This window comes from Lissotriton helveticus, chromosome 9, assembly GCF_964261635.1.
Source record: "Lissotriton helveticus chromosome 9, aLisHel1.1, whole genome shotgun sequence".
NCBI classification, from domain to species: Eukaryota; Metazoa; Chordata; class Amphibia; order Caudata; family Salamandridae; genus Lissotriton; species Lissotriton helveticus.
In genome coordinates this window covers 756,527,455-756,555,200 of record NC_136070.1, presented here as the reverse complement: position 1 = coordinate 756,555,200, position 27,746 = coordinate 756,527,455, and the positions used below count along the sequence as shown (strand labels likewise).

At 45.2% G+C, this 27,746-nt stretch overlaps 1 protein-coding gene across 2 annotated transcripts in view; it reads left to right on the top strand.

Annotated features, from left to right (window-relative positions):
- Positions 1-27,746, top strand: part of VASP (vasodilator stimulated phosphoprotein) — a 1,498,863-nt gene that overhangs the window by 322,299 nt on the left and 1,148,818 nt on the right. Inside the window, exon 5 of one of the 2 annotated variants that reach the window (XM_078660888.1) lies at positions 5,068-5,151. The exons of the other annotated variant lie outside the window; for it this stretch is intronic. Within the exon in view, the coding sequence (XP_078517014.1) occupies positions 5,068-5,151 (84 nt within the window). The remainder of the gene's footprint in view (positions 1-5,067; positions 5,152-27,746) is intronic. 2 annotated transcript variants of the gene reach the window in all.

The following is a 27,746-nucleotide window of genomic DNA, read 5'->3' as shown; positions in this document are numbered from 1 at the left end:
CCAAGGGCCTATGTCAGACGTGGAATGATACATTTACCTAAATTGAGATATGTACCAATTTGGCTAATAAAACTGTTGACCTGGGGGGTTTCAATCCAAGGAACTTACTCATGATCCCATCACCAGCAATATGACTGGGAGGAATCAGTTTTTTGTGGCTTTTGGCTGTGAACTGTGGTGCAACGAGAACCGTACCTCCCAAGATGGTCGGGATGAAGATCATCTGCTCAGATAAGTCAATTGCGGGACGTACCAAACTGCGCACTGTTGGGCTATGGTAGACTCCATGTGTTTTTGTACTACAAATGTACCTAGTGTTGGGCGTTAACATGTTACATTGAGTTAAGGGAAGTTGTGGGGTCCACAGAAATAGTGCACTCTTATGTTTACAAGAAGGCCCCCCCTCTGGGAGTCTCGGATGAGGGGGACAGAGCCTGGCTACTCCCGCCCACTTGTGTACATCACACCTCTTCTTTAGTTTGGGGATGTTTAATGTTATGCATGTGAGGAGAGAAGATATGGGCATGGTAACGATGCGGGAGATGTCTTCGTCGAGGGTTTTTAGAAAGGTGGGTAGGGGGGTACCCTTGAAAATCACCAAGCAGCTTTTGTCGGCAATGCATTCCACTTACAAGACTATACACAACTGAGATTTGTGACTCATAAAATGTATGCTCCATCCTTTATATGTGAAGTATGGCTACTGTGATACAACAGATTAGGACACTGACCCTTATGTCCTGGAACGTGAGGGGCATACAGGACCTGCGAAAAATCAGGAAGGTCCTCGCGTATTTACATAGGCACAAAGTAGACGTTGCATGCATCCAGGAAACACATGTTGCGCCCCAACGAGAATACAGAATAGGTTATAAATGGGCACAATTCCAAGTGGCATCTTCTTATTCCACCTATGCTAGGGGGGTGCAATAAATTAAACGCAATACTCCATTTACACTCATTAATACGATCACTGACGGGGAGGTATATCATACTTAGGGGAAATCTTGGAGGCACAGACATCACACTTGTTACAACCAAAGGCCCCAACGTAGATGATCCACAGTTCTATGATAGCATCTGGACTAAACTCAGAGAAGCGCAACCGACGGCTGTTATATTGGGTGGAGACTTCAACACATGCTTAGATCCACTACTGGATAGGGCATCTGGTACTGAAAAACATGGGAGACGTGCAGCTCGATCAATACTGGATGGGAATGGACGAGTGGTTCATGGTAGATGTGTGGTAGCTGAGACACCCAGGGAGACTAGAGGGTACATGCACCTCGCTGACACACAAAACCTGGTTGAGACTGGATTATTGGTTGACCACGGAGGAGGTCAGTACGTGGACGAAGGCAGTAGAACACCTGCCTAAGACTCTGTCAGACCATTCCCCGGTACGACTTGTTCTGGAGTTCCCTACTCATACCCCGAGGCAGTTCACATGGCGCCTCAGACCAGCGGCGTTGAAAGATCAGGTTTTTCGTGGGGAACTACGACAAACTATTGAGGACTTCTTCCAGATTAACACTGGATCGGTAGAGAGCTACAGGACACTATGGGAGGCTTTTAAAGTAACTGTAAGAGGCCACTGCCTCAGCAAGCATGCTGGTATCCTTAGAGACGTTAGACAGCAACTAGCTATGGTGGAAAAAGATATTCAGAAACTAGAGGCTGACTATGCTGACACTCTACAAGACTCCCTCCTAGCAGACATACGAAGTAAAGTGAAAACATACCACGAATATGCTGACACAGAAATAAAGTACTTATCCAGACAATAAACGGCTAGAACATACGGGGGGAGGACGACCGGGCAGGGCGCTGTCGCAAAAGATTAAGCCAATGCAGGGCGCCTCACTTGTAACACACATAGCGAATGATCAAGACGAGCAGGTTTATGACACCCCCTCCATCCTGGATAGATTCCAAACATACTATTCCAAACTATATACTACACAGATGTCGCACGCACAACAAGATATCCACGAATACCTGGATGACACAGGTCTCGCTTGGCTTTCAGATACCCATAGGGAATATCTAGGACATCAAATAACAGAAGATGAATTTAAAGAAGCGATTAACTCACTGACTAATAACAAAGCCCCAGGCCTGGACTGCCTAAAGAATTTAAGGACTTGCTGATACCACAGCTAGCTCAGATGTTTGGGGAGGCTTATGAAGATGGGGCCCTCCCGTTAACATTACGAGAAGCGCTATTGATAGCTCTTCCAAAACCGGGCAAGGACCCCAGTTACTGTGAATCATACCGCCCACTTTCCCTCATAAATATAGAGGTAAAAATTCTGGCAAAGATACTAGCAAACCGAATACAACCGTTACTGAAACTCCTAGTGCTCCCAGACAGGCGGGTGTCCTACCCACAAGGCCCACAACCCAAAATATAGGCACTATCTTTGCGATGTATCATAGCCTAAACCCCGAGTTGCCGGCGGCAGCCGCACTTCTTGACGCGGCAAAAGCCTTCGACTCGGTGGAATGGGAGTTCATGATTACTGTCCTATCCAGGATGGGATTCCCGCCTGCTTTTTTTAAATGGATCGCCCTACTATATAACGAACCTAGAGCTGGAGTACGCATCAATGGTCACACCTTACAGCATTTTGAGATCAGCCGCGGAGCACGACAGGGATGCCCGTTATCCCCTATTTTGTTTGTGCTCACGCTAGAGCTGCTAGCCTGTAAAATTAGACAAAAACACCCAGAAACGGCGCTCCAGTTTAGTCTTTGTCCTGTAGGTAGCTCTCTCTATGCGGATGACATGGTCCTTTATACCAGATACCCAGACACAAATTTAAAGCCGCTGATTAGGGAATATATCAGATTCGAACAATATTCGGGCCTCAGTATAAATTGGAATAAATCGGTTGTGATCCCCTTAACAGCGGAGACCCCAGAACCAAACTTGGACTATCCATTAAAATGGGTGACGGACCCGGTGAAGTATCTGGGTGCATCGGGACTCGGAGTCGGTGATCAAGGCAAATTATGGAGTGGCAATGAGCAAATTGGAAGAGCAAATTGAGAAATGGATTAAACTACCACTATCGATAGCGGATAGAATAGCTCTCCAGAAAATGGTAATACTACCCCGATTCCTATATTTGTTTTGGAATATTCCCATTTGGCTTACACAAGCCTTTTTTGCCAGGTTACGCACAGCGTTACGATGACTCACATGGGCGAGGAAACAGCCCAGGGTGGGGTAGAAGGTACTCACAAAACCGTATCACCATGGAGGTTTTGCTGCCCCGACCTACAATTGTACTACTACTGTGCACAGGCACAACATGCACATTAATGGACGCAACCACACTCTCATATTCCGCATATAGCGGTGGAAACCGACAGTGTTCACCCGAATCGATTAATACAGTACATATCGGATCCCGTAGGGAGCTACTCCAACGATGTAATACACCCAGTCAAATGCACATCTAGAGCCTGGCAGATGCTGGCAACACGAGCATGTAAGCTGCACTGGCACTTCCCCTGACGAATCATCCCAAACTGTCGGTCACACAAGAGCAGAGTATGAGGAAGGTACTAGGAGATATGGGATTTGCGAAGTTAGGCACGCTATTCCCGCATAATACATTCATCTCACCTCAAAGCCCATCCTTATGTGCGCACCAAACGCCATTAAAAATGTTTGCATACTTTAGATTAAGGTCGGCGATTAGAGACTTATACGACACGTTCCCGGCAGAATCCACAGCACTACAGGCCCTACAGATATTACTCACTGAGCCAACACGTGCGGCATTAGTAACAAAATTGTATACTGCATCCCAAAACGAACAAAATACAGAACCTAATAGAGCACTTGGGCGGTGGGAGGAAGCGACGGGAGTACCCATCTCAGAAGACGAGTGGAACTATAGCTGTGCACAATTACACTTGCTTACACCGAAGTGCAATTTACGAATTATACATTTTAGATTTCTTCATCAGACATACTACATGCCGGTCAAATTGTATCGCTATGGCCTCAGAGCAGATGATAAATGCCGGAGATGCTCTGCCCCTAAGTCAGACTTTCTATATACGGCATGGGCATGCCCTGGCCTGGACACGTACTGGCGGGAGGTGCTGGAGGCACTCACCCATATGTTAGCTGAGTTAATCCCGAACACACCATTGGTATGTCTCTTAGGTATTTGCAAACTCAAACTGCCTAGACGTCGCAAACTACTGGCAGGGGCACTCTTACTGGCAAAAAGACTCATAGCCATTAAATGGGGCAGTAAACGCCCGCCCCGATTCAAAGACTGGCTGTCTGATATGATATACTGTAAAGAAACACTAGGGGCCTATGAAGAAGAACTACCGCAGGCCTCTAGACCCAAAGACTTCTGGCAGCCACTTCTGGACTATTTACAACAACAGCAAGAAGACTCTTGATAGATAATTGGGAAGGGACGTGTGGTGACGGGAGAGGCAACGTACCAGAGGGTTCTGGGTAATGTCTAAACGAATGTGTAAATGAAAGATTGAGATATTGCCTAAAATGTTGATTTACATGAAAGCTACAGGAGGAAGCCGCTATTTCTCTATTACTGTTGTATCTAATGTCATTTTTTAGTCAATGTGTCAGTACAAAGCCATCACATGATATTAAGCTGTGAAGGAAAGCAATTGTTAGTGAATTGTAAACAATGTGTATAATTACTGCTGGAAGATTGTCTTTTGTTGCTGCTGGGTGAATAAAAAAAAAAATATATATATATATATATATATATATATATATATATATATATATATATATATATATATATATATATATATATATATATATATATATATACTGTTCGTGGGCAAAACCTAAATACCTTCTATCTGGGCGAGTCCCTATTAATGTCGGATTGTGTCTCCACATACAAATCCCACTGTCTATTATTATTGGGGCTTCTATTTTGATGACCAGATGTTCGCTTTTACTGTCTTGCTTATTCGTTTAACCAATACTTGCACGGCTTTTCTGTCATGCCAGTATCACTCCTTACTACTGACCCCTCCTTTACAATTTTGCTTCAGTTACACGCCCGCTGTTCCAACCAATCCCAGCGCGGCTCTCTGTGGCGTCAGTGCAGCACCCGCAACTGACCTCTCCTTTACAAGGTAATGCGAAAACTTCTTTTCTCACAATTTTACATATAAATTGAATTAACGTAGAAACATTCGCTACTTTGTCTGCTTCACTAAATTCAAAGAATAGTCGATTTCTTTTGCTGGGAGTAAAACCTTTCCGCTTACTCTTCACACACTGCGAGTAAAACTTTTTCGCTTACTCTTCACTCGGGCATCAGGGAACCTGCTACTCCTTCAGTATTACCCTTTCTAGGTAATATAAGACCAAAGTTTCACCAACGAACTCCTTTGCTACCAATTACTCTTACTTTCATACGAAAAGAAAAATAAGAGAGTTTTAAAGTTTTATCTAATCAATAATTTTGTGAGTCAAAATCACCAAATACATGTCACACGTTTTCTTTAGGGAAGAAACAAGATTAAAATCAATATAAGTCTATGTTAAAATTCTAATGATGACAGTACCTAAAAAGGGAGAAACAGAGAGCAATACAAGGACATACTACACAGAATTATATTTAACTAGGATGGTGTGGAAACCAACTCCTGCCCAAGGAGCTGGATGTGGTCCCCTGGGGCAGGTCTGGAGACAAAGGTTTCAGGACAGGAAGGGTGACTTATCCAGTATTGGGGTATCTTTCATAGATTCACATGCTTAAAATCATCCCCGCCGACGAGGTGGTAGTCTTGTGGTACAATAAAACATATACATTATAGTCATATCACTATTACGCAATAGGCTACTATGGACAGCAAGGTCACTACATTAGCCTATCTTAGTCTTTTTGTAAAAAGAACCAAACTTGAAACCCAGCCAATCAGGCTACAGCACCCTCTTAGAACCTTCCACAGAGAGGCAAACCCTCAGATTTTCTACCGCACCTTGTGTGACCGGGAGTCTCCCTGAGCTCTGCTCAGTTTTCTTTAACTTATACCTTTGTGAGTAGATATGTCTGACTCTATAAAGAAAAGCTTATTTTTGCCTTGCTCTTCATGTGGGAAGAAAAGATTACATTTTGAGGATCCACATAAAGAATGTATATATTGTCTTTATCCAGCACACAAGGTCAAGGACTGCAGGATCTGTAGAACCTTCCCTGCCAAGACCTTGAAGGACAGAGAAGGAAGACTTTTGGTTTGGCTGGAAAAACTGAAAGCTACATCGGATGTTGTTTCTGGAGATGATGGCAGTATAAGTCCTCAGGCGTCTACCCCTCAAACCAAAAAGAGGGATATATCTGGAGATCCCCCTGAGAGAAAGAGTAAGACCCTGAAGAAATCTCACTCCGAAACTGTTCACTCTTCCTCTTAAAAAGAGAAGCTTTCATTATCTTCAGAGGTGAAAATGGGAGAAAAAATCGAAGATTTCACTAAAAACTGCCTCAAAACAGAAATCTGTTTCTGAGCCCCCATCGACATCGAAAAGTGCTCAGTCGACGATGAAATCTCCTCAGAAGGTGAGTGATTTCTCGCCATCGACGATGCCAATCTCGTCGACGCCTCCTTCTTCATCGATTACATCCATGCCGTCAACGATGCCATCGACGACGATACAGCCCCCGTCGACGAGCCCACCGTCGACGGCGATACTACTTTCGTCGACGAGCCCACCGTCAACGACGACGATTGTTTTTCCGCCGACGACGCTGAAGCGTAAAAGACCTGCATCTTTGCAAATTACGCCAGTGTTAACATCAAAATTGTCATCTTCAAGGCATTTTTATCAGGATGTTTCCCATATCTCACCATTACCTCCTAGCCATTATCTGGAGGAATCAGATGATGAAGGGCCTTTTGTTCCAGCACATAATCCTTCTCAGCTCCTGATTAAATATCAGGAGGATGACGATGATGAAGAACATTATGGGCCCTGTGAATCTCTGAGGCCCTCAACTCATTTATTCAGGAACCTATGGTTCAAATGCCTGTGGTTTTGTTGCAAGATTTGACTTCTATGCTGAGGGATTATAATACACACTTCCCACCAGCGCCGATTCCAGACCAACCTATTACGCCTACGGATTTGCAGGCTGCTGGTCCTGCTGCCCCTATCACGGTGCCTCAAGAGGTAGTGCCTACTCATTTCACTCAAGATGATGATGGCGACACTGTGGCCGAAGATGGGGAGATACCAAACTCACCCACAACTGTGGATTAATGGGATGAGTACTTGATTCCTACGCCATCCTCGCCAGTCCCTCAGGCGGTTGATTCCCCTCCTGAGGATATTGGAGGTTTTCACGCAATTATGGAAAGGGCAGCAACCAGGTTTCATCTTCCTGTATCGATGAAGAAAACCGAGTGTTTTCGTTATGATTTTAAAGATCAAAGTAGGGAATCGGTTAGTTCAATCCCTATAATCGATCATATTTGGGAAGAAGATACGAAAATAATAAACTCCATTCTTGATACCTGCGATTCTCCCTAGAATCGATAAAAAGTATAAAGCACCGGATGATGCTCCTGCTTGCCTATTTGGACACCCAAGACCAGATTCTGTTTTTTCACAGGTGGCCCAACGGAAGTCTCGAAATCCATCCATTCCTGTAACGGCGCCACCAGATAAGGATGGGAGACTCCTGGATAACATTGGTAAGCGTTTACCACCATCGCGGGTGCCTCAGTTCATGCAACAAACTCTTTGGCGATTCTAGGCTGATATGACCGCCAATTATGGTCGGACATTTCCCCTTACCTCGAATACCTTCCGGAGGACAAGAATCAGGAAACAAAGAAAATACTTTTTGAAGGTGAAAGGGCTGCTTCAGAGATTATTGACATCTCTATGAATCTAGCCTCCTTGGGTTTTCGCAAACTTGCCGGAGCAGCAACCCTTAGACGACAGGGTTGGTTGAAATCCACCAACTTTCGCCCGGAGGTCTAAACAAAGATTTTGGACATTCCATTTGATAGTGATTTATTATTCGGGAAACACATTGATGATGTGTTACAAGAAATCAAGAAGGATACTCACACTTCTAGAGCACTTGGTACTCTACATTATAGAAAGACTCCGTTTCGAGGAGCTAGAGGCAGAGGAACATATTCCTTTTGTGGTGGATATCAAAAATACCAAAATCAGGGCAATCAAGGACGATATGGTTAGCAACAGCAGCAGTCCTATAGAAATCCCCCAGCTGCCGCTTATAGGCAACCAAACAGAAGACGCCAACCTCAAAGCAGGGACTCTGCTAGAAAACAGTGACAATCGTTTAACACCTGCAGCAGATCTGCCACACCTGGTTTACAGGATTCCGAATGTATCCCTACATCTCAAAAATTGGAAAATAATAACCACAGACAAATGGATTTTGGATATTATCAAATTTGGTCGCACCCTGGAATTTGTCAATTCCCCCCTCCACATCCACCTTTGAAGAAGCATCCTCCTCATCTTGCTCTTCTCAGAAAAGCGGAAAAACCATGCTTTTGAAAGGAGCGATAGAAAGAGTGCCTCGCTCTCAGGTGGGGAAAGGATTTTATTCCCGCTTTTTTCTAATAAAGAAGTCGTCAGGGGAATGGAGGCCTATCCTGGATTAAGAAAGTTGAAAAATGTCTTAAAAAGAAATCTTTTCGCATGGTCACACTTCAAGAAATCCTTCAGCTTCTGGACCATGCGGATTTCATGACAACATTGGATCTCCAGGATGCATACTTCCACATCCCAATTGATCCCAAGCATCGGAAGTTCCTTCGATTTCCTGTGGCAGGTGTACATTTCCAATTCAAGATCCTTCCATTCGGCTTACGCTCAGCCCCGAGAGTCTTTACAAATTCCAAGCTCCAGTGGCAGCTCATCTCAGACGTCAGGGTAACCAATTATTCCCTTATCTGGATGATTGGCTAATAAAGGCTCCTTCCTTTCGACAGGCTTCTCACGCAACGTCCACATGCCTACAAGTTTTTCAATCCCTAGGACTGTCACCGAACATTTAGAAATCAGTCCTCTGTCCTTCTCAAAGAATTCAATTTCTAGGGGCAATGTTGGATACTATCCGAGACAAAGCATTCTTGTCCAAAGAAAGACCATCTTGCCTCACTTCTCTGGCGTCAGACCTCCTAAAAAGAAAGTTCGCTTCTGTGAGGATTATCAAATCTTTTCTGGGAATACTATCATCAGTAATTCTGCTAGTACCTCATACCCGTCTAAGGATGCGGCCGATACAATAGGAACTGGACAGTCAGTGGCTTCAAATCTCGGGCCATTCGACGACCTAGTGCAAATAACACCAGTTATGCGAGAAGCACTTGCCTGGTGGATGCACTCCAGGAATGTCTGTCGGGCTCACTTTTCAGCCTTCTGTACTGGAGTTCATCCTCATGACAGATGTCTCCCTAGAAGGGTGGGGTGCATACCTTCAAGATCTTTGCATAAGAGGGAGATGGTCCGCTGCAAGATGCATATCAACTTTCTGGATCTTTGAGCCATTTTCCTAGCGTTGTAGTCTTTTCTCCCAAGGCTTCAAGGGTCAACATTTCTGATTAGAACCGACAACACCACTTGCATGCATTATCTAAACAAGCAAGGAGGTACCCGGTCCCACATTCTATCTCAAGAAGCTCAAAGAATTTGTGAATAGCTGCTTTCTCACGATATCAAAATCAAGGTAGAACATCTTCCAGGGATCCACAACATTTTAGCAGACATTTTGAGCAGGACCTCAAAGTCCTGTCACGAATGGGAGCTTGATCAAACAGTTGTGGAGAATATATTTCAGAAGTGGGGCAATCCAAATCTGGATCTCTTTGCCTCCAGGAACAATCAAAAGTGCCCATTCTTATTCCATGATTGTGGATGTGCTGATAGATGTTGAGCCGTATGTTTAGTTCGTAGTTCTGTTATTTCAAAAAATACAAAATGCAAGCGGAAGTTGTATGTGATACCAAATGGTTTCGGAATGTTCTTAATGCATCGAATACTATGCGTAACAAATGGTCAGTTTGGTTTTCCGTTTATTGCTGCTTTTCTCGCTGTAATGATTAATGTATCTGGCTTTTCCATTTGGAACCACTTGAATGTAATGTGACCTACTGAGGTTAATAAAGTCTTGCTTTAATTAAAAAAAAAAAAAAAAAAAAAAAGTGCCCATTCTTTGCAAGTTGGGAGCCGGAGAAGGGCTCTTGGGGGAACGCCTTCATGATGAGATGGACGGGGATTTTTACGTACGCATTTCCTCCTTTTCCGTTGATCCCAATACTTCTGCGCAAGCTCTAGATGGAACCATGTTGCATGATTCTCATTGCACCGAGATGGCCGCGTCAACAGTGGTTCACAGAGCTTCTCCTACTATCCAAACGCAGACCGTGCCGTCTTCCAGCAGTTCCGAACCTATTATCAATGAGGAAAGGCCAGATTCTTCATCCTCGTCCAGTCCAATTAAATCTTCATGCATGGTTTCTGGATTCACGGAATTTAAGTAGATAAATTACCTCAAGACTGCAGAGACATTCTTGCTAGAGCAGGAGCTCCTTCTACCTTAAAAAAGTATGCGCTGGAAAAGATTCTGTTCTTGGTGTAGTAGCAAGAATATACATCCTTTAAGATGTTCTCCAGATAAGATTCTGCCTTATCTGCTATCGTTATCCAAGTCTGGTCTCATGTTTGCTTCGGTAAAATTGCATCTAGCGGCCATCTCACCTACAGACGCTCTACAGGAGCGGAATCACTTTGCTCTAATCGTCTGATTAAACAGTTTCTAAAGAGGCTTTTCAGAACTTTTCCACCTATTAGAGCTCCTCCTCCAGAATGGAGGTTTAATTTTTTGCTGCAGCAGCTCATGAAGCATCCATTTGAGCCTGTTCACAAAGCTGATTTGATGTATCTCTCCTGGAAAACAGCGCTTCTAGTGGCACGGCCCTCTGCTCGGAGAGTCAGTGAAATCAAGGCTTTCACTATCAAGCAACCTTATTTGAAATTTACCAATGACTATGTCCTTCTCAGAACTAATCCTACGTTTGTTCCTAAAGTTCCCTCTACATTCCATCTTAACAAGCCTGTTATATTGCTTGCTTTCTTTTTTTCCCAATCAGTCTTCCTTTGCTGAGAAATCGTTGCATACCTTGGATGTCAAAAGATGTTTAAAATTCTACATTGCACGTACTGTGTCCATCAGAAAATCTGACCAATTATTTATTTCCTATGGTGGTAAAAAGCCAGGAACAGCTGTGACAAAGTCCACTATCGCAAGGTGGATTGCATCTACTAACCAATTCTGTCATTTCAAGGCTTCACATCCTTTATCAAATAAACCTAAGGCTCACTCTACAAGGGCAATGTCCTCATCTACTGCTCTTTTTGCTGGAGTACCTTTGGAGAAGATTTGCCGTGCTGCAACCTGGAAGAATGTGCACACATTTCCACGGCATTACTGCCTTGATCTGGCAACAGAGGCTGAATCAGCAGTGGGTCAAGCAGTGTTACGAAACCTTTTTAAGTAAGGTAATCCTCTGTAAGAAAGTGGTTATATCTTTAGAGAAAAGTGTTTAATATATAGGTATGTTTATTTTGATACATATGTATATGATATTTCTCTTATTAAGTTGCAAATATGTACTGCACTACTATATTTGTTTTACGAGCTATCTATTGTCTTTTCTTATGATACCCATCATCCACTATACGACTAAGTATTATTTACGGCTAGCTATTCTGATTCTAAGCATGTGAATCTATGAAAGATACCCCAATACTGGATAAGAAAACGAGTTACTTACCTGTAACTTCAGTTATCCAGTATTAGTATCTTTCATAGATTCACATGCGACCCACCCTCCTCCCCGGAGAGGCTTACCTTATCTCTAGACATCTTACTGTCACTAGTGTTACGAAAATCTGAAGATTTGCCTCTGTGGAAGGTTCTAAGAGGGTGCTGCAGCCTGATTGGCTGGGTTCCAAGTTTTTTTGTTTTTTTTTACAAAAAGACTAAGATAGGCTAATGTAGTGACTTTGCTGTCCATGGTAGCCTATTGTGTAATAGTGTTATGACTATAATGTATATGTTTTATTGTACCGCAAGACTCCCACCTCGTCGGCGGGGATGATTCTAAGCATGTGAATCTATGAAAGATACCAATACTGGATAACTGAAGTTACAGGTAAGTAACTTGTTTTCTTCTTCTAGATCCAACACCAGTGTCGCACCCCTCTCTGACCTTATTCTCCTCGATTCTTCCATAGATTTCGTCTAGTATGTGCCTCCTTGATTCTTCCGCGATCCCCTTCTAATAGGTTGGATTCTTCTTGAGTATTCGATCAGCTCCCGGGCAGTATCTCAGTCTCTCGTGTGGGCTCTCAGAATGCTCGGGTAGAATCTCTGGAATCTGTGTGTCTAACTAACTAAACTACCTCAGTTATACTATTCTTTGCTCATGTACCACCCCAAATGTTTCAAAATCATGAAACCCCTACTCCTGATTGGGCAAAGCAAAGAAAGAGGTCATCCCACCATGCTAAATGTAATAATTTTCTTTAACCTTATAGTTCAATGTTCCCGCCCCTTAATTTACATTCCCAAGCTTTATTTCCCACCCGCATTTCACAATATGATCAATACATTGTATACAATTTGTAGATCTTCTCCTTCCTCTCACAGGTCGATAAGTCGGTTTCCCTGGAAATTGTTGCCAGTGTGGCCTTGGCTGAGTTTCAATGGTGTCATCATGGTTCCGGGCGGGTTTGAATGCGCCTGCGCATGAGTCATGTGGGGTAGTCATTTCAGTCACCCTCTGAGGCCCGAATACAAACTAATAATAAAGTCAGAAGAAAAACAGAATGCAAAATAAAATGATTTCACTGTATACCAAATATCTCTACTCTATTCACAATTACTTGTATGTATCATTAGCATTTTAGTAAAACTTGCAATATTTAGTTTCAGCAAAGCACGCACATTAACATGTGAGTTTCAAGAGGTCATTTTAAAAGCAACTGCACAGCTGCAAATAACTTCATACAACGTAGATGCAGTAGACACATGCACAGTAAGAATCTCGAGTTTTGTGGCGGCCATTTTAATGTCACTCAGGTTACTGGTTAGTAATACATATAGGCAAGCTTCCCCTTAATTCAGAGTTATGAATGTAATGCATATTAGTATTTGCAAAACATGTTGATTACGGTATTACAAGTTTTTTGTTGAGAGAATAGCATCAGAGCTAGTCTCTTTTATGCGAGTTTTTGCTCTATCACCACTTACGTAACTTAGGCTAAGCACGTTAATTTACTTTAAACTGCCACCGATTAGTAAAGTCTTGCCGGACGTTGTCATTGCATCTTGCAAGATCATTTGACACAAGGGCCTAGAATATGAAAAATACTTAGGTTGGCCTTGGGGTACTTGTCTGTCTGTTCCAATCCCTGATATATGCTCTAAATTTCTCAGTGTTCCCCAAACTAATGATGTCTTCTACAGAGCTTGAATGTTTTTTTAAATACAATTTTATTGGCATTTTGTAAATAACAAAAATTGGTACACTACTATTTGATGGTGCACACATAAAGATCCAAAATATTATACATGAGTTGTACATCCGACATCCACACCAGGAAATCTTCACATTTTCCTACTGAAAAGCAACAAAAATTTACGGTATCCAGCATATTATCCCTGTCTTAGTCTCGTCATTCACTGACATCCAACCATGATTCCTCATGTGGGGGCTTGCATATATTGCTGCAGAAAGCATTCCACTTGCCCAACACCCGCGTCCATTTTTTGGGGCATCCTCTGTGGACATAGACTGATTTCTCTACTATCATAGTTTTGTCCATGTCTCAACACCATTGGTGAAGGGCAGGAATCTGCTGTGATCCCCAGTGTTGAGCTATGTTCCGCTTTGCCAAAGTCATACCTAGAGTCACCCAGTCCTGAGTCACGTGGTTGAGATCCGTGGGCTCCCAAATTTTGAAGGCATCTCTTTGGTTCTGGCAGAACCATAACGTCAGTAACTAGCGAGATTGTACGCATAACTGCCCGCCAGTAATGTACAGTCTCCCGGCATTGCAAGAGCGTGTGCAGGAATGTTCCTGATGCGCCACACTGTCTTAGGCAGTGCGGTGTGTCCGTCTTACCTATTTTGTTTAAAAGTGTTTGTGTATAATAAGTGCGGTGTGAACTGTTCAATTGTATCAGCTTAAGTTTAGAAGATATCACAACCTCCTTTGGGGACGCGAGTGCCTCCTGCCGATCTGTGTGGTCTAATTCTCCCATCTCCGATTCCCATCTGGCCTTAAGGGCTGTTGTGGGGTCTGGTTGATTATTTATTTTCCAATAGGTTTGGGAGATGGCTTTTTTACTCAGGTGGTCTGTCAGGAGTCTATCCTCCAACTGTGATGCTTCTGCAAGTTGTGTGCCAGGTGGAATTATTCCCATGAGTGCGTGTCTGACCTGCTTATAACTGAACAATTTCATCTGTGCCAGTCCGTATTTGACCTCTGGCTGGGCAAATGTGACTGTTTCAGTTTTTTTCCACATGTCTCCCACCTTTGAGACTCCTATCAAATCCCATTGTCGAAAGCCTTTGGTATTGCGTAGTTTATCTAACCTTTTTATTTCCCATAGTGGCGTGGCCTGCGTTATTACCCCTTCCCAACCCAGCGCACACTGTGCCCCGAACCAGACTTAGATGGTATGTGCCGTTGGACCTGTGAAAGCACTCATTTTAACCTTATTGTAGAGTGCTCCCATATTCTCTTCAGTCTCAAGGAGGTGTCTATCCATGCAGAACACTGGGTCGTCTTGAGGTGCGTGACACCATTCATTACAGTGAGCTGTGATGCTCAGTAATATACTCTTATATTGGGGAGGGCAATGCCACCGCCGTACCAACTCTTCATATGTTTATGCATGGCAATACGGGTTGTTTTTCCGTCCCACAGCAGATTGGTCACTTCGGCGTTTACTGCTGCAAAATAAGGTGGGGAAATCGGGAACAGTGTGTTCTGGATGACATACAGGAATCTGGGGAGTGCCATCATCTTAAAGAGGGCTACCCGTCCCAGTAATGTGATACAGAGCTAGAATGTGATGGGCTTTTAATTGAACAAGCTCTTCTGAATATCTTGCTTTTATAGAACAGAAGAATTATTTTTAGCATTCTCATATTCAGTACTGTGAGCTTTCCTGTGTTAATAGTATTACTTGGCTGTTACTGTTGGTTATACAAAAGTCATGACCATCTGGTTCTGCTTATTTGGGTGGTGTGCGCAAGTAGTAGTCTGGCTGAGCAGATTTATCTTGTAGGTTTGTGGAAGTGTATGCGGTTGTTGAGGTACGTGGGGCCAATGTTGTGTAAAGCTGTGTATGTGTGCATGAGAAGTTTGAAGAATGCTTGTTTGTAGATTGGAAGCTCTTTGAGGTGGGGGATGATGTGAGTGTAGGTTGAGTTGCGGATGAGTTTTGTATGGTCAGGAGTCTTCTGGTCAGTTGAGCGTTTATTCGTGTAGAGTGTTTTGCTGCTGTCTAGCTCGCTGGTGATGAGGACTTGGGTGACAGTTCTGCAAATGTTGCTGGGTAATCATTTAAAGTTCTTCTTGTGCATCTTGAGAGTGTGGAAGCATGAGACTTAGGCTGCGTTCACTTGGCTGGTCATGGATTGTTGATGGTTGATTTCTATTCTGAGGTTCTTAGCATGAGTTACTAGGATGAGTGTGGGTATGAGGTTTGCAGGCCACTAATTGGAGGCCCAAAGCAAGGTTTTTTTGCTGAAGATTACTACTTCTGTCTTGTCTGTGATAAGCTTGAGGCAGTTGGTTTTCATCCATTTGGTGATTTCAGTAACGCAGGCAGAGAAATTGGTCTGGGTTTTTGGTATCTTTGTCAGAGAGAGTAAGAGTATGAGCTGGGTGTCATCAGCATAAGATAAGATGTTGATTCTGTAGGAGTGAATGTTGCTGGTGAGGGGAGCATCTAGATGTTGAACAGAGTGGCTTAGGGAGGATCCTTGTGGAAAACCGCAGATGAGGTTGATGACGTCTGAGGTGAAAGGGGTCAGACTGGGTGCAGCTTGTCAGGAGGAGCAAATCAAGTGAAGTGTGAGAACTGGAATGCTGGCTTTGTGCAGCTTTTGACAAAGGATGGGGTAGGAAAAGGTGTTGAAGATCCAGAAAGATCCAGTAGGATGAGGGCCGCGGTGCCACCTCTTTCCATGAACATCCGGATGTTGTCTGTTGTGGTGATGAGGATGGTCTCTGTACTGTGGTTGGGCCTGAATCTTGATTGAGTGGTGTTGAGGAGGTGGTTATCAGTGAGGTGGATGGCTAAGCGTTTATTATCTGGAATTTAAAACAAATAAAAACTGAAACTGGAAAGCCTAATACTAGTAACAGATAACTATTGAGATCATTAATTGTAAATATTATCTTCATCATCGTCAATAGCTCCTTAAGGTGTATTATTGAGCCGTGTGAGGCCAACCAAGACAAGCATTGGCATTGCCAATAGGTCTCGCTTGTGGGACCTTAGAAGTATTTAGTTTTGCAGCACAATATCCGATTATGCAACAAGGATATTGTGCTGCAAAACTAAATACTTCTAAGGTCCCACAAGCGAGACCTATTGGCAATGCCAATGCTTGTTTGTCAAGTAATGCTGCTGCGACAGATGTGTAGAATGAGGGGTAGTTAAGGCGGACGCCCCTGCCTGTCCAATACCCCGCTGGCTTATTCCGCTTCGTAGTTTCGGTGTCGCGGGCATTCGACACACTTTCACCGTATTTCTAAGATGTCTTGTCGTTCCGGCCCTTCCTTTCCGCCACTGTGTTTGTACATTATTATGACTCTGCTCACGTGACTTGCTGAAACTGTTCACCGTGTCAGTATTCCACAACACTTCGCCCTACTAACTGGACGGAGGAAGTGTGAGGGGAGTTTGGGGAATGCATTTTACACCCCACAAACCCCGCAGTCTTTATTAGCACCATTAAGGTGACGGCCTCGAGCGGAACCACCTTCTCGCACTACATGAAGCACTTCTTCGATGCTTTTGGTGCTCATGCACTTTAGTCCAAGGGGCCTTGTCTGGATATGGGAGTGTGGCGTGGTGACGGACCTAACCCGAGTTCAATGGTTTGGCACGGTTAGTATTTGGAGTTCAGACTTAGCAGCTTGCAGTTTTTCTTATGAATCACGCAAATGTTTCCCACGACCACCAATTCAAAGGAAGGGGCATATATTATTCCTGAAAAAGGAATGAGTACACCACCATTACAACACGCAGTAACAATTCATGAAAGCGAAGAAGTGGATGCAGGAAAGGAAGCAGCAGAGCGGGAGGGATGATAGGAGGGAGTCGGGGAAGTAAGGCTGAGAGCAAGCAAGCTAGGGAGTACGGATGGGAGGGGACGACGGAAGAAAGAAAAAGAAATGGATCAAGCCCTGATCTTTTGACTGGGTATGAGTGTTCTGTTTAATTCAGATGCTCTGTCCATCACCACCCCCTTTTCTGAATCGTTTTGGCCACTATAGGAGTGGCAGGGTATGCTCCGATGTGAGTCCCTTGCTCACTGCACACTCAGGATTCAAGCAAGCCGGGCCGAAGACGGCTGCAATGCCAGAAACCTGTCCCCGCAAGCTTGTTTCCTTTCCAGTAAAGAATTGGCTTGGTAGTTTGGTCTGCCCTGTTCCCATGATGCACTGGGCCAGGGACGGACTAATTTGCATGTAGCCAGGTTCTGAACTGGGATGGTGCAGTGAGCTAAAAAACGGTGATGGATCAAGCCCTGATCTTTTGACTGGGTATGAGTGTTCGGTTTAATTCAGATGCTCTGTCCATCACCACCCCCTTTTCTGAATCAACATATATTCAACAACCAACGCTCCTCTTCCACCCAGCCGCCACAAACATAACAAACCGCTACAAAGTCTATGCACAGCATAGTGAATCCAGAAAGATTCATGCTGCAAAACTAATAGTTTCTTACCTGTCGGTGTAGTTTTGCAGCTTGAAGATCTTTCTGGATTCACTAGCGAACCCACCCACCTCCACCAGAAAGATGAGGCAGGAGAAGAAGGTGGAAACACAAGGTATAAAGTACAAACAGACGCTTAAGTGACAAAGGGATAAATCATTTACTTTAAGGAAGTACTTGTATACATTGCCAAGGATTCACCGACAGAACACAAAAACAAGAAAAAAGAATCCGAAGATGGCACCCAAAGGTGGGAGCTTCCGCAGGAAGCGTGCCAACGTCACAGGAAGAACACCAGAAGGTAGGACGTCGACGCCCACCTGGGCTACAAAAAACCGCGGAATAATGCACAGCATAGTGAATCCAGACAGATCTTCAAGCTGCAAAACTACACCGACAGGTAAGAAACTATTTGTTATACTGTGTCACTTACCCAATAGTACACCTGTGAGAGGTGTTCCTACACCTGCTTCTCATTAATCAGACTGTCTTTACTTTACATGTTTTATTTAAGTGTTGGTTATTTACTAGACCTTCGGAGGGACTGTTGCTACCAGCCCAAGGTCATATTTCAACATTATATATCTCAGACGACTCTGCAACTCTGTATTTGTACTGTCATTGAATACAAAAGGTATGTATTTACACAAGTCAAAATTCTAAGATTCCCTAAAGCATGACTTCTGCATTTGATTATTTTGATTTGTACCATATTGAAAAAGAATGTCCTCTGATTAAATGTCAATATCTAATTTGATTGAACCTTTCTTTTCAGGTTTAAGATTTATACTCCTGGACTTTGAAAGTTTTTAGTTGGTGAGGCATTCTCTGGACAGTACCAGCTTTACCAAGGACTCCATCTGTCTACCTGTCAGGTGGACTACATTTACTGTCCCATATCCATCTATTCCACTAGACAACGATCTGAAATTAAATATTTTTTGTGTTAGTGTAGAATCCCCATAAATAAAACAAATGTACAAGGCATGGGTATACCTTCCTGAAATACACACACAGAAGTCATTTTCTTTCTTCTGCTTGGTCTTTGCCTGCCTGATACGAGAAACTAAAAGGGAGTGTGTGTGGCTGCTTTTGACTATGCAAGGTCCTTTCAGAATTCTAGTACAGTCTATTGATGAATTCTTCTGCCCACGTTAGGATGATTCACTTGAAGTAAGCACTTGCATGGTGATGGGCTCAGATATTATTCTTTTCCATGCCGGAGCATGTCTTAATGCAGGAAATAAGTTCTGTATTTCTCAGACTGTCTGACTAATGCTGCGGACAAAAATAGAACTGCCTGACTGGCCAAAAACAGACAGGCCCCTTTACAAGTTATTATTGATAACCTTTTTCTTTGGTCCTTATCCTTTGATAGTGCATTATTTGGGCTTTTATTCAGAGCATATGTCTAAAATTGTGCACTTTCTTGGTAAATGCATGTAACTTGGCAGAAATGGTTTTTATACCCATTTTTCTTTTAACTGTAGGAACAGTTAACAGAAATGGGTGCTGGAATACATTTTTCAATCTTAACCCTGGAGCGGGGGTCTGTAAATTCGTTCAGTGTTTTCTGCTGTAGCGGAGTGCTTACATTTTTGCTTACAGGCCAAAGCAATTACATTAGCCAATGTTACGGGCTGGCTGGACTGGGGCTTGAAAGCCAGGGCAGCACACAGTGGCATACAGAGGAGCTACAGCTGTGAGGCTGGCGGTACACATAAGAGTTTCACAAGGAGTGGGGCTGACAGAGAAGCTGCTGGGGTGAGAAGGGGCATATAGGGTGACACCGATGTGGATAGAGGTTCAACGAGCATTTGCAATGCAATAGGTCTCACATTTATCAGAATTTGAGCTATTGGCATTGTAAATGACAATGTCTTTTATGTATGTGTTTTGGTTTGCAGTGTAGTAAATGTATGAAGAGACACACAGCTGCAGCACTGCCTAGAGGTTTTAAAATGTGGGAATTGCCGATGGGGCCAAAGTAGGAGCTAGCAGCACTGTCTGGAAGACTTAGAATGAGGAATTACCAACAGGACCAGAGTAGCTGCTAGAAGCACTGTCTAGAAGACTTACCACTGGGGCCAGAGAAGCAGCTAGCAGCACTGTCTAGAGGACTTAGAATGAGGACCTAGAATGATGAATTAGCAATGGTACTGGAGAAGTAGCTAGCAGCACTGCCTAGAGGATTAAGAATGAGGAATTACCACTGAGAACAGACACTGCTGCAGCACTGCCTAGAGGACTTAGCATGTGAAATTACCGACTGAACCTGAATAGCAGCTAGCTGCACTGTCTAGAGGACTTAGACTAAGGAATTACTACTGTGACCAAAGAGATATCTGCATCACTGTCTACTGGACCTAGAATGAGGATTTACCGACGGGACCAGAGAAACAACTAACAGCGCGGTCTAGTGGACTAAGAATGAGGAATTATCACTAGGACCATAGAAGCAGCTATATCACTGTCTAGAGGACTTGAAATGAGGAATGGAATGGAATGGAAATTACACTTGTATAGCGCGTAACTACCCGGAGGCCTCGCAGCGCTTTTGACTGAATGCTAGTGGCGGGCTCGGGTAGATCAGCACATTTTTGCAAACAAGTATGTTTTTAGAGCCTTTCTGAAGGAGAGGTGGATGTTAATTTCTCGAAGAGAAGGCGGAAGGGAGTTCCACAGCCTAGCTGCGGTGTGAGAAAAGGAGCGGCCACCCCAGCGAGCTTTACTAACTTTGGTGGTTACAAGCTGAAGGGAGCTGGAGCGTAATGCTCTGGACGGTGCATAGGGAGTAACTATAGGGTGCAGAATAGCCGGGCCCGTGCGATGGAAAGATTTGTGCACAATGCACATGGCCTTAAACTGCACTCTGGCCGCTACTGGGAGCCAATGAAGTTCTTTCAGGGCTTTCTTCGCAGACTGCCAACGAGGGATGTTATAGAGCAGCCGGGTGGCACAGTTTTGTGTGACTTGAAGCCTATGAGTCACTCCTGCGGGGGCTCCCATGTATAGAGCGTTCCCATAATCCAGGCGGGAAAGGATCAGGGCCTGGACCATGATCCTTCTGGCCTGGAATGGGAGCAGGGTAAGCACCTTACGGAGCATTTTCATCATCCCGATGCACATAGATGAGGTTTTGGTGGCTTGGGCTGAGAAGTCCAGCGCTTTGTCCAGCCAAATTCCGAGGCTCTTAATCTGGGATTTAGGAAGAGGAGGCGGGCCAAGAGATGGGGGCCAGAGGATGCTAGGGCGGATGGAGAAGGGTTGCCCATCAGCATAATGTCTGTTTTCTCCCCATTAAGCTTGAGATGTGAGGATTGCATCCATCTGGCAACGGCCTCAAGACAGGGACCTAGGGTAGAAGATGATCCCTCTCGGTGGTCAAGAGAGACCACCAGTTGGGTGTCATCTGCGTAGGTAACAATACGCACTCCGAAGGGATGGACTATCCTCTCTAGGGGCTCCATATAAGCATTAAAAAGGGTGGGGCTCAGGGAGGAGCCCTGAGGTACCCCACACCTAAGAGGATGCTTAGGGGAGACCGACTCGCCCTCGAACACCTGGAAGAATCTGTCGTCCAGGAAGGAGGCAAGCCATTCCAGGGCCGCGCCCGACACGCCCAAACCACTCAGCCGATGTAGTAGTGTGGAGTGGTTGACCGTGTCGAACGCGGCACTGAGATCAAGTGATATGATGGCAGCCTTACCTCCCTGGTCCAGCACAGCTCTGGCCTCTTCCGTCACCGCTAAGAGAGCGGTTTCGGTTCCGTGCTGAGGGCGGAACCCAGCCTGGGAGGAACATAGCAGACCGTTGGACTCAAAGTAGTCCACTAAGATGTTGTTCACGTGCCTCTCCAGGAATTACCACTGGAACCAGAGAAGCAGCTAGCAGCACTGGCTAGAGGACTAAGAATGAGGAATTTCAGCTGGGAACAGAGAAGCAGCTGCAGCACTGCCTAGAGGACTTAAAATGGAGGAGTTACTGATGGGACCAAAGAAGCAGCTAGCAGCACGGTCTGGAGGACATAGAATGAGGAATAACTGTGGTGTAATTCCTATTTCCCTAATAGGCTCTGCGCATTGGAATAATATACCCTATAGGTTTGGCAGAGGAATTAGATCAGTATGCCCCTATCGAGTATATTAAACTTAATTACTTGTGCCAGCTAACTCAGAGGCCACTGGAAACTCCTTGTAAACAAGAAGGGAGTAGTTTCTGGCAACCACATAAACATGACAACTTTGTTTCCCTTTAGAATCAGAATGCTCTCAGAATCGTGGAAACAATAAATAACACTTTAACTCAGCTAATCGTACATGCTTAGTTTCTTCAGAGTTACACAAAAAGAATAGACAAGCGTTTCAATAAAAGGATTTATTGAACATTCTTGTTTCTCGTGTAAGAGATATGAGCTGTTACAATCATAATACAGTATGTAAGATATATTATGCACAGCGTAAGCAGTAGAAAGAGTTCAAGTTCAGGCATTTGTAAAGCGCACTACTCACCCAGAGGGTCCCAAGGCGCATGGGGAAGGGGTACATTATTTGTCGAAAAGCCAGGTTTTGAGTTCTTTTCTGAAGGAAATGTGGTTCTGAGTAAGGCGGAGGCGGGTGGGGAGTGAGTTCCAGGTCTTGGCAGCCAGGAATGAGAAGGATCTGCCACCCATGGTGGATTTCCGAATGCGCGGGACTGCGGCGAGGGCGTGATTGGACGATCTAAGTTGGCGGGTGGGTTTGTAGAAGGACAGTCGAGTGTTGAGGCATTCTGGTCCTAGATTGTAGAGGGCTTTGTGTGCGTGGGTGAGAAGGCGGAAAGTAATTCTTTTGTTAACGGGAAGCCAGTGGAGGTCTGTTAGATGTCCGGTGATGTGATCTTGGCGAGGGATGTCTAGAATGAGTCTCGCTGATGCGTTTTGGATGCGCTGAAGTTTTTTCTGTAATTTTGCTGTGATTCCGGCGTAAAGTGTGTTGCCATAGTCAAGTCAACTCGTGACCAGTGCGTGGGTGACAGTCTCTCTTGTCTCCAGGGGGATCCACGGAAGATCTTTTTGAGAATGCGAAGTACGTTGTAGCAGGAGGACGAGACGGCGTTGACTTGTCTGGACATCGAGAGAGAGGAGTCTAGGATGAAGCCAAGGTTACGTGCATGGTCTGTGGGTGTGGGTGCTGCGCCCAGCGCGGAAGGCCACCAGGAGACGTCCCAAGCTGAGGGCGAAGATCCTAGGATGAGTACCTCTGTTTTGTCTGGGTTGAGTTTTAGGTGGCTATGTTTCATCTATTCGGCTACTTCTTTCATGCCTTCGTGAAGATTGGTTTTGGCTGTGTTAGGGTCTTTGGTGAGGGAGAGGATTAGCTGGGTGTCGTCGACGTAGGAGATGATGTTGAGGTTGTGTAGGTGCGCGATGGAGGCGAGAGGACTCATGTAGACGTTGAAGAGGGTGGGACTGAGAGAGGATCCTTGAGGTACGCCGCAGATGACTTCGGTGGCCTTTGAGTAGAATGGGGGAAGTCGGACTCTTTGGGTTCTCCCAGCGAGGAAAGAGATGATCCAGTCCAAGGCTTTTCCTTGTATGCCGATGTTGCTGAGGCGATGTATAAGGGTGCTGTGGCAGACTGTGTCGAAAGCAGCGGAAAGGTCAAGTAGGATGAGGGCCACTGTTTCTCCGTTGTCCAGAAGTGCTCGGATGTCGTCGGTCGCTGCAATGAGGGCGGTTTCGGTGCTGTGTTTGGCTCGAAATCCGGATTGAGATGGATCAAGGGAGTTGTTGGATTCAAGGAAGGCGGCGAGCTGGCTGTTGACGGCTTTCTCGATGACTTTGGCCGGGAATGGGAGGAGGGATATGGGTCGGTAGTTTTTAAGTTCAGAGGGGTCTGCTGTGGGTTTCTTCAAAAGGGCGCTGAGTTCGGCGTGTTTCCAGCTTTCTGGAAAGGTGGCAGAGTTGAGCGAGCAGTTGATGATATCACGGAGATGGGGTGCGATGATGGAGTCAGCTTTGTTGAAGATGTGGTGGGGGCAAGGGTCAGTGGGTGAGCCAGAGTGGATTGAGTTCATGAGGCGAATGGTGTCTTCCTTGGTAATTGGGTTCCAAGCGCTGAGGTTGTTAGTTGGCGGAGTAAGATCTGAGGGGGTTGGGAGGGTTGATCGCTCGGAGAATTCTCGAAGCTGTTGTGGATGTCGGCAATTTTGTTGTAGAAGGAGGATAGCGCGTCGCAGAGGTCTTGGGAGGGAGTGATGTCGTTAGAAGCTGCGGTGGGGTTGGTGAATTCTTTGACGATGTTGAAGAGTTCCTTGCTGTTATGAGTGTTGTGGTCGAGACAAACCTTGAATGCTGATTTCTTAGCGGATTGAATCAGTTGGTGGTGTTTGCGGGTGGCTGACTTGAGGGAGGCCATGTTGTCTGAGGTTGGGATTTTTCTCCAAATCTTCTCCAGAGTGCGGCATAGCTTCTTGGATTTTTTAAGGTCATCATTGAACCAGGGAGCCTTTTTGCTAGTTGAATTGATCTGGTGCTTTTTCAGGGGTGCTAATTCGTCAGCACTGAGGGTGATCCATTGCTTGAGTTTGGTGGCCGCTTGGTTTGGGTCCGATGAGAGGGTGGGAGGGTTTTGGTCGAGTGATGTGAGGAGTTGGTCGGAGGTGATTTTGTTCCAGTTTCTCCGAAGAATTGGTTGAGGGCGATTATGGGTTAGGGAGGTTTTGTAGCTGAAGTGAACGCAGCTGTGGTCCGTCCAGTGGAGAGCTGTGGTGCGATCGACGGAGATGTGCTTGCTGGATGTGAAGATAGGGTCGAGTGTGTGTCCAGCTACATGGGTGGGGGTGTCAACGAGTTGTTTGAGTCCGAGATTGGCCAGGTTATCCAGAAGGGTGGTGGTGTTGCTGTCGTGTTTGTTTTCAAGGTGGTAGTTGAGGTCTCATAGAAGAATGTAGTTCTCGGAGGCTAGGGCGTGTGGGCTGACGAAGTCCGTGATGTCATCGCTGAATTGGGTGCGGGTACCTGGAGGCCTGTAGATGAGGGTGCCTCTCAGTGTGGTTCTGGGGTCGGTGTGGATCTGAAAGTGGAGATGTTCGGCGGTTGCAAGATTGTCTTCGGAGCTGGTTGTGATTTTGATGGTGTTCCTGTGGATGATGGCGATGCCTCCTCCAGTTTGATTGGTGCGGTCTTTGCGGATTATCTTGTAAGTGTCCGGTATGGCTATGGCGATGTCGGGAGCTGATGATGCGTTCATCCATGTTTCAGTAAGGAAGGCGATGTCAGGGGACGCAGAGTCGATTAGGTCCCAGAGTTCTGTTGTGTGTCTGTGGACCGAGCGGGTGTTGAGCAGGATGCATTTTAGGCGGATAGAGTCGGAATTGTGTTTGGAGGACGTGGTATTGGTGAGGGTCCTGAAGCAGTTGAACTTGCAGGAGAGGCAGGCGAATGGGCCGTGAGTGCGTCCTGGAGTAGCTTCGCAGCAAAGTGGTGTACGTCCGGGATTGAGGGCGAGGAGAGTAGCGGCATCATAGGAGATTCTATAGGGTTTTGATCGGCGGGGGACAGGCGCTGGGCGCGGTCCAGGCGCGGACGGGCGTAGACGGGCTTACCTTTGGCGCACCTTCGGCGCGCAAGGGGCGCGACCGCTGCGCGTGAACGCTGCGCGAGAATGCATCTGTCATATGCGGATAGTGGAGGGGGAGGGGCGAGGGAGGAGCAGCTGGGAGGGGCGGGTGCGTGGTGGAGAGGGCGGGCTCCGGGCACAACAACAACCACAATGGCGGCAGAAACGAAACCGCAAACCGGTTGGGGGAGATAAGTTATTAAATTAAATTATGCTGTGGGCGAAGCGGCGCTTAAGGAATGGGGCGCAATATGGCTTAGAACGGTCAGGCTCTTTACATAAAGATGCACAGTCAAGCGCTATAAAAATCAGCAGAGCAAAGCAGCGCTACGATACCCAGTCAAGCGCTATAGAAATCAGCAGAGCAGCGCTACGGTGTCCAGGCAGAGTAGGCACAGGAGACCAGGGGCTGAAGGGAGCGTCCGCTTCCGACAAAGTCAGGATGGTCACAGCGCGTCGATCGGCGAGGAGAGCCTTGCCACTTAGTGGGAGGGAGGAGCAGCTGGGAGGGGCGGGTGCGTGGGGGAGAGGGCGGGCTCCGGGCACAACAACAACCACAATGGCGGCAAAAAACGAAACCGCAAACCGGTTGGGGGAGATAATTTATTAAATTAAATTATGCTGTGGGCGAAGCGGCGCTTAAGGAATGGGGCGCAATATGGCTTAGAACGGTCAGGCTCTTTACATAAAGATGCACAGTCAAGCGCTATAAAAATCAGCAGAGCAAAGCAGCGCTACGATACCCAGTCAAGCGCTATAGAAATCAGCAGAGCAGAGCAGCGCTACGGTGTCCAGGCAGAGTAGGCACAGGAGACCAGGGGCTGAAGGGAGCGACCGCTTCCGACAAATAATACTTCTCTATCATTGTCTTTTAGCTGGGACACATATAGTTATATACATAAATAACAAGCTAAAATATGAGTACTCATATGATGCGTCTCTATCTAGTTCTACCCCAGTGTACCTAACCTAAGGTAAGAAGTAGGTGCTGTATTCTATAGTATGGTAGGCTATAGGTTAGTATGCCAAGAGTCCTTCTAGGTTCTAGTCAGCTCCATACCTTAGAATGAGAGAGGTGGGAATCTCTTTCCGGGTCTCGAACTCTAACACCCGGGGAAGGGAGTCGGAACACTGGAAGCTGGATTCTCTGCGAGCAGGGATGACAGCGTCTGGTCAGTGCGTTAGGCCGGGATAAGGGCTCCTCTAAAGTCGAGGTTTCCTCTAACTTGCTTGGGAAAGGGAAGGTATATTTATACCTGGTAGGTGCTTTGGAATGTTAGCTTTGATGTAAAGTCAGGCAGAGGAAGACGTCAGTAATGAACCACTAAGGAATAACGGTTCATGCATAATAAATGAGTTCTTGTAGAAATCAATAATCCTGTGCGACAGGAGGTCCCAAGAGCTTAAGGGTCTGGTTTCTAAGAACTCGTTGTGACGTTGGGGTGAACGGATGTAGGTGACCATGTCTGTATTTGGATAGTGTGGCTAATGACTAAATAAGGACTGGAAACTTATGCCTATATAAGGGCAATGCAAATTGTGCCTATATAAGGACATGTTTCAGGAAAACCTATATACGGACACCTAAAGCGGAATGCAACACCCACTCTACTTTCGAATGAACGAAAATGCTAAATGCTAATCATGAAATCCTAAACATTAAAACAGAGTACCACATGTTGATAAAAACATTTATAAACGCATACTAAAAGAAGTTTTAAAAAAAACTATTGCTAAACATGTAAACATGTAATGCATAGGTACTGTACATTTTCAAAACAGTTTCCCATTCTAAGCATATATTGGAAACGAAAGAATATAAATATATACATTTGATGAAATGGTAGACATTATTTAAAAACCCCAACGCCATTTCATCACCTGGTACTAAATGAAATTATTTTAAATAATGTGACAATGTGTCCCTGGAAGTATTCAAAGAAATCCGTTTTATATGAATAGTACTACTGTAAGCAGATTCTATTGCCATGTAATTTTGAAACTTTAGAAAAAAGTCAATTTTAGGAAGTTCGAAGTCTTGTTCAGTTTTGAAAATATGGAGGCCAAATGCATAGCTTTCCCGGTACACTGTGAGCCGAATCAAAGGTCCGTGTATGA